The sequence below is a fragment of the Populus euphratica genome, unplaced genomic scaffold (assembly GCF_000495115.2).
Source record: "Populus euphratica unplaced genomic scaffold, PopEup_1.0 scaffold25.1, whole genome shotgun sequence".
Taxonomy (NCBI): Eukaryota; Viridiplantae; Streptophyta; class Magnoliopsida; order Malpighiales; family Salicaceae; genus Populus; species Populus euphratica.
In genome coordinates this window covers 1,083,696-1,096,048 of record NW_011499851.1, presented here as the reverse complement: position 1 = coordinate 1,096,048, position 12,353 = coordinate 1,083,696, and the positions used below count along the sequence as shown (strand labels likewise).

At 34.8% G+C, this 12,353-nt stretch overlaps 1 protein-coding gene across 6 annotated transcripts; it reads left to right on the top strand.

Moving 5' to 3' along the window:
- The first annotated feature begins 3,163 nt into the window (after nucleotides 1-3,163).
- Nucleotides 3,164-11,077, top strand: LOC105121442 (LRR receptor-like serine/threonine-protein kinase FEI 1). 6 transcript variants are annotated; one of them, XR_841549.1, is made up of 17 exons: nucleotides 3,164-3,366; nucleotides 3,406-3,449; nucleotides 3,690-3,776; nucleotides 4,270-4,499; nucleotides 5,012-5,147; nucleotides 5,394-5,465; nucleotides 5,569-5,640; nucleotides 6,598-6,669; nucleotides 7,228-7,299; nucleotides 7,416-7,487; nucleotides 7,668-7,762; nucleotides 8,077-8,244; nucleotides 8,351-8,683; nucleotides 9,079-9,324; nucleotides 9,828-9,961; nucleotides 10,282-10,887; nucleotides 10,928-11,077. XR_841549.1 is itself a non-coding variant. In XM_011020085.1 (16 exons), the coding sequence occupies exons 4-16, from the start codon at nucleotides 4,403-4,405 to the stop codon at nucleotides 10,498-10,500; spliced, it is 1,788 nt and encodes a 595-aa protein (XP_011018387.1). In that variant the 5' UTR covers nucleotides 3,164-3,366; nucleotides 3,406-3,449; nucleotides 3,690-3,776; nucleotides 4,293-4,402; the 3' UTR covers nucleotides 10,501-11,077. The 6 variants fall into 6 exon arrangements, 5 of the variants coding, with proteins under 5 accessions (XP_011018387.1, XP_011018383.1, XP_011018385.1 ...); XM_011020085.1 differs by having other exon boundaries at nucleotides 4,293-4,499; nucleotides 10,282-11,077; XM_011020081.1 differs by having other exon boundaries at nucleotides 10,282-11,077.
- Nucleotides 11,078-12,353: the final 1,276 nt, after the last annotated feature.

Genomic DNA, 12,353 nt, shown 5'->3' with positions numbered 1-12,353 from the left:
GATTTCATCCATCCTCTATTAAGATAATATATTTTTTCCAGACATCGAACATCTGAAAAAGCATTCAAAAAAGCAAAACAAAGATGATGTAATTCCATGTGAAAAGGGGCTGACTCAGACTTGGAGGAGTTCACCGCTGTTCAAGAAAGACGATGCATTTCATGATTGAGGAACACTAAAAAGGGATCTCATGCGGTCATCACGACCACCAGGTAAGGCAAAGAAGAATCAAATACTCGAGTCTCAAGGGACCCATATCACTGAGTGAGTGGTGGTAGCATCTGCTGTGTTCTAGTAAGTGTTTGATGACAACTAAAAACTTGCTTTAGTGACCGTTGTAAGTTCCACAGACCCTTTTCACCCTTCAATACCTCTGGTAATCGCAGGAGGTCCCGGTGGTTAAGCTTCGTCAAACAAGGATATCATCGTCATTCAGAGTTCAGCAATAATGGCTGCTGTCTGTGTGTACGGTGGAGTGGCGTGTGGAGCCCCGGAGGGGCTGGCACCCCCCATTATCCCAGCCCCTCCCATTATCCCTGCATCCACCCCCTTGAACCTGATGCCGTGGACTAGACACGGGACCGTTTCAAGTGCACCCTGAAATGATTTTAGAGGTGAAGAAATAATCATTTCATGTTAGAGCAGGCTATTGAGAAATTACTTCAAATAAATTTTCCATGAATTTATCAATTCGAGCATCAAACAATTCTGTCTGATATTCGGCTGCATTGTTGCATGAAAGTTTTTTCTTTTCCTTTTTAGTTTCATTTCAGTACGCAGTGTGAATTTAGGGACAGAAAATAATTTCGTTGATGGTTTTAATAAAGTTAGGACTTTTTTGTTTTTAACTCTAAAATAGTGTAATTCAATTAGTCAAAACTTTATTTACATTTCAGAAATTACTAATTTAAAACTTATAAATTTTAATATTATTAAAAATTTATATAATTGAGAGGACAACTAGGTAGCTGCCCGCGATCTAGGGTTGGAGAAAAACAAATTGGAGGTCTTTGGAGAATTCCTCACAATATTATTAATCTTGGTATTTAACACTTGTTTATGTTTTTTTGTTTGATTTAGATTTTAAATTAAATTGTTTTGCAGCTATTTTGACGTGATATAATTAATTTAATTTTTTTAAAATCAACTCAAGTAATCAGTAAAAAAATATAATTTAATTTTAAAACAACTAAGTTGATTTAGATTTTAAATTAAATTGTTTTGTAGCTATTTTGACGTGATATAATCAATTTGATTTTTTTAAAATCAACTCAAATAATCAGTAAAAAAATATAATTTAGTTTTAAAACAACTAAAATAATATTTTAAAAAATCATTATAATGATATATTAGGTTGATTTAGATAAACTCATTAAATTTATAATTCAAATCATAGACTCTATTAAATCTAATATTTTTTTAATAAATTATTTTTTATTTAATTATATAATTAAAAAATTAGTGCTCGAAAAATTAAAGATTAAAGTCATAAAAAGTTTGTTTGGGCATCTAAAAAATATAAACAAAATCCAATCATTATTTAAAAACAAAAGATAATTTAATAGAAATAATTAATGAAATTTTTTTTAAAAAAATCAAGTATTGACGGGTAGGGCCATGTGCTCAAGCCTATAGGCACGAGTTTTTTAGCTAAAAAACAAATGATGTATCAGTAGGGCCATGTGCTCAAGCCTATAGGCACGAGTTTTTTTGGCTAAAAAACAAAGGATGCATCTTTTTTTTTTTTTAATCATTGGGTGTTAGTGTGTGCTTTGAGGTTGTAGACCTAAATTTAATTATTATTGTAGTGGTTAAAAAATTGGATGAGAGGTTTTTGATCTAAAAATCTATTCTTAATCTATATTCAGCTAAAAACACTATAAACTACGTATTAATCCATTAACATTATTGTAGTGGTTAAAAAATTGGATGAGAGGTTTTTGATCTAAAAATCTATTCTCAATCTATATTCAACTAAAAACACTATAAACTACGTATTAATTCATTAACATAAAAAATAAAGTTAAAAAATAAAAATTAAATAAATAAATAAATCATAAAAACAGACATGTGAAAGAGAGCTATTAAATAAAATCCAAGTAAAAAAATTAATGAAGGGGTGTAATTTTTTTTTTCAATGCTATAAAAACAATATACTATAATCTTACTCCAAAACTAACTAAAAATTAAATGATATTTAATAATACAATATCCTTAATATATTTTTTATTGATTAATTTTGGTGAAATTTAATTAAAATATAATAATTTATTTTATAGAAAAAAGCTATTAAGGCCATAGCAAAAAAAAGATCAGGCATGCGTAGGCCTGCAATGCCAGACTCATTCTCTTGCCCATCCTCTTCTTTTATTTTAAACAGGCATAATTGGCTTCAGAAAAACAAAGCAAATGGCAGATCATATGTAGTGGCGACTGTACATCGTCTCTTAGAATGTTTTCCAAAGTTTAGTTCTGTCTCATTTGATAAAAAATCTATTTACAACCATTTTGTTCATCTAAAAACATCCAAACACAAACAAAAAAACCTCCCATATCTAACATTCAATCAACCTTTAATTAGTATAAAAAAAATATAAATTCATCCTATCAAAAAAACATTTCAAGCCCTAATTTATTTTTCCCAACAAGATAAAAATTAAAAAACATACCAACAAAACTCATTTTATTAAATAAAACTGCCTTATTTTTTATTTTTCCATCATATTTAGTGATTGTGAAAAAAAATAAATTAAAAATAAAAATATTAAAACTTAAGGGGCAAAGAAAACTCTGGAAACTAATTTTTAAAATCCACACCTCACGTGCAAAAAGAAAAAAAGAAACAGCGTTAAACCTATAGTGTTTTCTCTTGCAGGCGACATATAAGCAATTTTTGTTTTTTTTATCTTACTCCTAATTAATTAACAACACTTATTTTGTACCGAATTTATTTTTGTTTTAGAAAGAAATGAAAAAACTAATTAATAAAAGAAAAAAGAAAAGGAAAAGGAAAGGAAATGAAAACGAGCGTCGGTTGGCACGTATGGAAGGTCGACATCACACGTGCAAATCCAGTCCACTCTGATTGGCTGCTGAGCTAAATGTTCCTCTTAATTCCAAGCATCTATTCCGCTTAACTAAACACACACACACACACACACACACACTTCCCCTCTTTCTCTCTCTAGAAAGCAACAAAAAAAGAACCAAAAAAACCTCTTTTTCTAACTCTACAATACAATCGCACACATCTCCTAGAGAGAGAGAGCGAGAGCGAGAGAGGTGTTTTTTAGTTTTCGGGTTTTATATATTTGTGTTTTGTTTTGTTTGCTTATGGTCTCACTTGACAGCTCACAGTCTACATTATGTTTTGTTTGCTTATGGTCTCACTTGACATTATTCTTCTTCTTCTTCTTCTTCTCATTACTATTCACCAGATCAAATCTAAGGTGTGCCTGTTTGTGTTTTGGCCACTTCAATCTTGTTCTACTTCACAAAATATCTTGCGGGTTCTTGTGTTTTCCCCATTTCAATTTAGGCCTCATAGCAAAGTTTTCATTTTTAGTGTTTTTAGCTGTGTAAAACGGTAATTAACAAACCTTTTTGGTCCAAAGCTTATAAACTAAGATAGTTACATGACAGTGTCTTGTTCCTAAGATCCTTTGTTCTTGAAATGGGATTGCTTTCAGGTTGTTTGAGCTGGATGGATGACACTCAATAAAGGAGCCAACTTTTGTTATAGATTTGACCTGTTCAGCTTAAAACTTTGATGTCTGGTAAAGTTTGCGATTTTGAGGTCCACTTCTTTTTTTCGATTTTTTCATGGATTCATTGCTTAAAAGCTCGTTTTTTGTGTGCATGTTGTCCATAAAGATTGATTTTTTCCATGTTTTCTTGGCAGTTTGTTGCGAATTTTCTTGCTTGTTACTTGTTTATGATGAAGTTCTACATTTTACTAATTTTTTTTTTATAGCCCATCAAAGAAAAGAAGTTTATTTCATTATGAGTGTGCATTTCAAATGGCAGTGCTGCTAGCAGAGAGAGATTAGGTTCTATTGCGCTGGGAGTTGTGGCAACTCTATCAGTGAACTGGTTGTTGATATAACTCTTCTTAAATGCTTTATCCATGTTTCTAGCATGTTCATGCGTGCTACAGATGTCTGTGTTTTAGGCTAATGAATTTTGTTCGCAATGCAATTTGATTGTTCTGTTTGTAGATGCGTGGTTTGTTCATTGCCGTTTTAATTGTTGCTCTCTCATATTTTTCAGGCAATCTTTTCCTGTCTCTGCGGCTGCTATACGGCATAATCAACCAGATAACCATATGTTACAAGCAAAGCATTCTGGAGCTTGGGCTATCAGATGATTTATAGCTGCTATATTATGCTTGATCAGTTCTGTCATGACCATCTATCCAATGAGATGTCTAAGGCCCTGGCTTCTTTACATTCTACTGCTATATATTCTCATAAACAAAAGTGGAGCTATCAGTCCTGATGGTACGGTGGTATTTGGGATTATGCACATGTGCCATTTCAACTTAATCATAAGCTATGTCAAAGTAGCAAAGCTGCTACAAAGAAATCTATGGTCCAGTCCATTTACTTTGAAAGAAATACTTGGTTTTTTATTTATTGCGAGTTATGAGTTGTCCAGTCTCGCATTCGAATTTCATTAATCTGAACACAAACCTGGGTGATTTTGCTTTCATGTCAAGACTTGTTTTATGAAATGTGAAATTTAGTTTGATTAGAAATATAACGATGAGGGATGTTTGATGATTGTAAGCGCACCCTACAGATGGACCACCAAGTTCTTCTGTGGATAGGGTGGAGTAGGTGTTTCTTTCCAACATCAATGTTTGAGTAGCCTGTAATTTTTCAAGAAACACGAACTTGCTTGCCTTCTAGAATCATTTTGCCTTAGTTTGTTAGTGTCCATAGGAGTATGCATGCTCAAGTGCACTTGTGATATATTAGAATTTTGAAATTCATTTTTTTTGTTTTTGTAGGTGAAGCACTATGGAGCTTCAGGAATGCAATTGTCAGCTCAGATGGCATCCTTCCTTTATGGAGGCCAGAGGATGCTGATCCATGTAATTGGAGGGGAGTGAGATGTGATCTGAAAACCAAGAGAGTAATATATTTGTGAGTTCACAACTGATATCCAAATCTCAGACTTGTTTTCTCTTTTCGGCCCATAATTGGTTTGCTCCCTGTAAATAAGTATGGAGCTGTGGACCTTTAAATAGCCTACATGTTTTGTCTCTTCATCTGGGCATCTCTCTCTCTCTCTCTCTTATTTATTTATTTATTTCACTCAAATCTGTTAGTTCAGAATGCAATATGAAGTGCATTCAACATTTTGTTGATTGTTTATCCATTATCTTCCAGGAGTCTGAAGAACCATAAATTAAGTGGACCCATATCACCTGACCTTGGGAAGTTAGCGCACTTGAAAATTCTGTATGTATTTTCAGGAATCTTTTATTTTTATTGAAAATTGTCTGTTGTTTAAAGGCATGGTGCTATTTTTCTTATATGTTTTAATATGAATGATGTGTTGCAGAGCTCTATACAACAACAGCTTCTATGGAACAATTCCTTCAGAGTTGGGAAATTGCACAGAGTTGCAGGGAATGTAAGTGCATCTAAATCTAATAATAATTTTTTTTATCATCATTACTTCATGTTTTCCTACATTTTCTTTTTATCCTTTTGAATAATGCTGTTGCCATTCTATTGGTTGAATACAAGCAGAACGCACAAGTAGCGACTGATTATTTATATTTTCCTTTGTATAATTTAGCATTACTGATGATGGACAACATAAATACAAGGATTTTTACTGAAAAGGATTCTCTCCCACGGAAAAAGCTTTGAGTATCTGCTTTTGAATATAGTGATGATGATTGAAAATTACTTATTCAGAATGGAGTAAAGCATTCTGAACTTAGTTTGCACCTTGTGAATTATATTTTAACTGCAACCAACCTTATATTTTGCCAGTGAAGAAAAGTTGCGAAAACCTACCAGATAAATGTCTGATGGCCCAGACGATTACACTAGCTCTGGTCATAGAGGATTGCATACTGGGAACAAATTTTTTAACCCTTGCACATGGTCCAGGAGCCACCTCATAATCTAAACAATTAATTCAGCTTCTCTTGGAAGTTTGGAATTATAAACAATAGAGATTATGTTGGCATATTGCCTTTCATTTGAGTTTACAATTCAGGCATCTTAACAATGAAGGATTTCTTTTCATGTCGGTAACTATTTTCTTTAATGTGTAGCTTATGTAGCTCAGTTGCTGTTTTCCTGTGAATTGCTGCTACCCCATGACCCCATGGTGCCTAAATTTGTAGTTCTATTTCACTTTCACTAGCTAAAAATAGAATGGGTGTTAGAAATTATGGCTTGTGCGATAACTACAGCATTAGCTCCCTCTTGTTTTTAGAAATTCATGATATATTTCCATTCAAACTAGGTTTAGAGTTGCCGCCTTAAAATCTAATTTCAACATCTGTATTGGTGTCCTATCCGCACACATTTATAATTGGACTGGAAGTAAATTATTAATGTCTGTTCTCTACAGATTCTTGCAAGGCAACTACTTAAGTGGACCAATTCCAAGCGAAATGGGAAACCTAACTGCACTTCAAAATCTGTGAGTTGTTTTCCTCATGATAAATTTCAGTTGTATGCATGCTATTTTGTTTTCAACTAAAACAAATGTAGTTCTGCAATCTTTTTCTATGAGTACTGAAACACCTTTTGTCATATATGTATACACATTAGTGACACATTACAAACAATTTTATTATGATCACCTGAGCTTGAGCAGGTTTCTCAAGGGATATGATAGGGTTGCTGTCTTCAATGCTCAATTTGTTGTGTCTATTGTAGAAATGTATGCATCTCCACCAATTGGCTTCTTCCGACTGCAAGATAGATGAGGATTCAAGTTCCATGGTTAATACCAAATTACTTCTGTTTGTGCCTTTTCAGAAGTGAAAGGATCCATGTCACACCTTTATGGAAAAAGAATGAAAGTAAAAAATAAAACTGAAGCCTCCACTTAATTCCGAGCTATTGTATATGAGAAAAAGGTCTTTGAAGAATATTGACAGGCACTTGTGCTCACTAATGTGCTTTAAATGACAAATACTAGTTCTAGAAGTGATCATCATGCTAGACAGATGAAACTGATTAGGTATTTCTACAGGGATATCTCAAGTAACTCTCTTAGCGGTTCAATCCCTGCATCTCTTGGAAGGTTAAATAAACTCATAACTTTGTGAGTAGCCTCATGTGCTTTGAATTGAGTTATTTTTTATAGAATGATGTTACCATGAAATTGAAATTGATACATTTACATCTGACATTTATTATGATCACAATGTTAAATTGAAGCAATGTATCGAACAATTTTCTGGTCGGGCCAATACCATCTGATGGTGTGCTCATCAACTTTGCAGATAACTCGTAAGTCCAGCTTGCCGAATATGTGTCATATTTAATTGATTTTGCATCGGCCACTAATATAGTAACTCAGGTGTGCCTTGATGAGCAGCAGCTAAAATCAAGTTCTACTATTTTACAAATTTACTCTTCAGAAGCCAAAGAAGATCCTTAATCAATAAACTGAAACATTATATCTTGTAGGTTCACTGGAAATCGTGATTTGTGTGGAAAGCAGATTGAAAGAACTTGCAAAGATGACAGTGGAGGGCCCAGAACTGATGGGCAGTCTCCTTCAGGTAAACTAGCAGTCTTATCACATATACAGTTCTCCAATAGTTCATTTTACCAGGTACAGTGTTTGCCATGCTGGATGTAATACAGTATCAACATTTAGGATGATAATAGATTTACAACTTGTATTCTTACAGCATAACACATACTTAAAACTCCCACCGTTCTCATTACTAGAATCTGACTCCTGGAAGTAGTTGAAGTTACCATAGAAACTGAATTGAGTTGTTAAGAGAGAACCTATTTTTTTAACAACACTGATCATTTCCTGATCTCATATGCTTTATGGTTGTTGCTTAAAATTATTCTTTGCTTGCAGGCCAAAATCAAGGAGGAAAGAAAAAATACTCTGGTGGATTGCTTATCAGTACTTCAGCGACCATTGGTGCACTGCTTCTTGTGGCACTTATGTGTTTTTGGGGATGCTTTCTATATAAGAAGTTTGGTAAAAATGGAAGTAACAGTATTGCAATGGATGTTAGTGGAGGTAATGTTCTCAACTTGAGTTATTTGTCCAAGTTGTTTTTTAATTGGATAAACCTCTACTGAGTTCTTAAACTCAGCACCTCATGTTATTTTTCTTGTTGCGCCAGGTGCATCGATTGTAATGTTTCATGGGGACTTGCCATACTCATCAAAAGACATCATAAAAAAATTAGAGACTTTGACTGAGGAACATGTCATAGGCTCTGGTGGTTTTGGAACTGTGTACAAGCTTGAAATGGATGATGGCAGTATATTTGCCTTGAAGAGAATTGTAAAGATGGATGATGGTTTTGATCGATTCTTTGAGAGGGAGCTTGAAATTCTTGGAAGCATAAAACACCGCTACCTTGTTAATTTACGAGGTTATTGCAATTCTCCCTCGTCAAAATTATTGATATATGATTTCCTATCTGGTGGCAGCCTCGACGAAGCACTCCATGGTAAGATTTATGTTTTTGTTTTCATTTAGTTTAGATATTAGGAAGGCCTAAAAGTTTGAGGTGCGGACACTTTTTCATAAGACAATGTAGTGCCATCTATTTTCTGTTTCTTTTTTTCTTTCTTCTTTATTCTTCTTTTTTTTTATGCTGATGGTCTTTGGACAATAAAAAGAAAATCCTACCCATTGGCATGAGCAGTGAAAGAGATGCCTCCAGTCTAGAATGAAGTTTTGATTTTTATAACATTGGTTATAAATTTGCTATTTTTGTTGTGGACCTTTTCCTTTCATTTTTTTTTATTCTGAGCCTTTCATTGAGGCGTACCATTCTATCTATCAAGTTTCATGTTTACGGATTCAACAAGGAACATTACTTATTTTTCATTGATTGTACAGAAAGATCTGAGCAACTGGATTGGGATGCACGGCTAACTGTTATTTTGGGGGCAGCAAAAGGACTGGCCTACTTGCATCATGATTGTTCCCCTAGGATCATCCACCGTGACATAAAGTCAAGCAACATTTTGCTTGATGGCAACTTGGAGGCTCGAGTGACTGATTTTGGACTTGCCAAATTGTTAGGTGATGAAGAATCACATATTACTACAATTGTTGCTGGAACATTTGGTTATCTAGCTCCTGGTAAGCAATGCACATTTACTGGAACTTGTGCTACTGATTTGACCAAACTGGTTGGAATGGACATTTTAGAAATATGTTTCACTCACAAAGTCACACTTACAACCTTGAGTTTTTTCCACTTGTAAATTGGGTTTTGAAAATGGCTTTGCCTTTTTCTTAGGACATGCTATTTGCTCTGATGGGAAAAAAAAAAAAAAAAACTCCTGAATAGAAAAGGAATATCTATGCTAGGTGCAATAAATGGAATACCCTTTTTATATCTCTTTGACAAGGCTTGTTACCTGTACTATCGTTGAAGACAGCATCCTAATAGTATACCTTGACTTGCAATGTTTCACAAAAGATGTTTAGCGTCCAAGGTAGCTGTTAATCTCTTTAGGTTATGATTTAACAAGTTATGATGGTTCTTTTGCTGGCTGATCTCTGCATTTGTAATATCATGATTACTTTCACATTATCATTCCATTATTATTTATGATGAGCCTGTCTGATTCCTTTGGCAGAATACATGCAAAGTGGCAGGGCAACTGAAAAGACTGATGTTTATAGTTTTGGGGTCCTGGTGCTTGAAGTGCTAAGTGGAAAGCGGCCAACAGATGCATCATACATCGAGAAGGGCCTGAATATTGTTGGTTGGGTATGTTTCTTGATGAAATTTGTCCCAGTTGGGCTAATCTCCTTTATTCTTCCTTGATGAATTTAGCATTATTCTATGTCATGATATAAATTAAGAGGGGCTTTCACTATGAGTAAAAAATGTGACTAGAAGATGTTAATTGCCTGTATATGATCTCTTTCGATGAACAGACTGGTCTCTAGTTTATATCTATTTCTTTCCATGATTGCCTAGCGGCACACATCTAATTCCACCGGGTAAAGCTTAAGGAAATGTATGTGGAACTGTCATATATAATGGAGTATGCAAGCTGGTTTCTGACTATTTTTTCTGTCTTGCAGTTAAATTTTTTAATCACGGAGAATAGACCACGAGAAATTGTTGATCCTAACTGTGAGGGGGTGCAGGTAGAAAGCCTTGATGCCCTGCTTTCAGTTGCCACCCAATGTGTTTCTTCAAGCCCAGAGGATAGACCCACCATGCACAGGGTGGTTCAAGTACTTGAATCTGAGGTCATGACCCCATGCCCAAGTGACTTTTATGATTCCAACTCTGATTGAAACCCTTTTAGTGACAGTGAAGACATGTTTGAGTTCACATCCATTACTGCAGCTTCTGGAAAAAATAAAGAAGCAATGCACAAGCATGAAAGAGGGCTTAGAATCTGCGGTGGTTTTGTATCTTCATTTTATTCGTTTATTTTTTCTGCAGAAGTATCACAATTCCCTAATAGAGGAACACATGATTTATTCTGGTTCTCTCGGTACCAAATTGATCACTCACCGGCTGGAATTTTCATGTCCTCATCTTGCATGGGTGTGCAAAAAGACTTGTCTCTATGACAATGGAGTTTCGACTTGTGGTATGGGCCATTTATTCATCAGAAGTTGTATTTCTTTTTTTAGGCTCTCTCCTTTTCCCTTCTCTTGTTGTAGCCCCCATCTTACATCTGTTCACCCAAATTTCTTGTTGTAGCCCCCATCTTACATCTGTTCACCCAAATTTCAAGTGTATATGAAATTTGTATAAAATTGAGAGCATCATCTTGCCTTTGCAATAAGGATTCAAGTTTTCACCATTTTTGTAAGATATGTTTCATTGCAATAATAATCAATCAGTTCCTGAGTGAATTTAGCATTTCGCTAATCGTATTATCCGCCATGCAGGGCTTCACTCTTAATTGTTCTTATTTTTTCCTTGTCAATGCCTTCAATCTTAGCGCTAGTTTTTCCTCTTCAATTATCCTCTGATTTCTTAGAATCTGACAATGTCGCATGGACAATGGCTCCAAGAACTCACACCTAGTCAACGATATCAGGTGGATGTACTTCAGCAAGAAGATTCGTTCCCAGTTTGGGCTTGCATTTGGCGAGCTCTTTTGGGACACCAATGTTGGAGGGAGTTGCACCAGGGATTACCTCCTGTTTGAAAGGCAGTGCTCTTGCAGCTTGTAAGCGGAGCTCTATTATTCATGGATTAGAGATGGATGGTCCTCTAGTTTGGCCCCCTTATCTGATTAGTTTCAAGTCTCTTGGCAGCTGGGATTGCCTGCAAAAATGAAGAAACTTCTGAATAAGCGTATGCTACGGATTACAGCATGCTGCTGTCGTTCACAGTTGGTAAAGGGTCAATCACCACGGCCGGTCTTGATCTTCAATTGCATCACCAGGGCATAGCAGGATCGTATATTATACTGCCATGGTCAATCCTTTTACAACAGTTGATGGTTAAATTAAAGAATGACAAGATTTTTGAATTTGAATTCAAGGAACACGGGAAAGTGAGTCGATTACACAAATGAATCAGAAAATACCCACAAGCTAGTTCAAGTCTTGGGAGAAACAACTGCAACGTTGGACATGCGCTTTGAAAATGGGAAGAACATCACTATCCCACCCCACAGCAACCCATGCTAAGTGTTTTCACGGAGTAAATGCTGTCGAATAGTCGAACCTACATAGAGCCATTAAATCCGAATATTAGGAGTAATACTTTTTCAGGCCGCGGCATTTCTTATATATAAAATCCAGGCTCCTACAGAAAACCTTAAAGACAATGTAAACTAAGCCAACCCCTCATTTACCTCCAAACAATTGAAATATAAATGAAAATTTCAAATTGTTTCATTCATACCTTAGCAAACACCCCCCTTAACTTGTTCCCCCCCTTCAATTATTTTTGTGGTCTAAATTATTATCAACCAAGATATTTTTTCCTTAACATTTGAATTCAATAACTTCCTTCCTTCTCTCTCTTTCTCTGTTTTTTTTTTTTTTTTTCAAATCAGAGACTAAAAAATAATAAAAATAAATTTGTGGATGAAAACTAGAATGTGAAAAAACTGAAGAGGCCAAAAATTAATTATTTGGAAAGTAAAAAGACCAAAGTAGACTTTTAACCCTAATTTTGATAT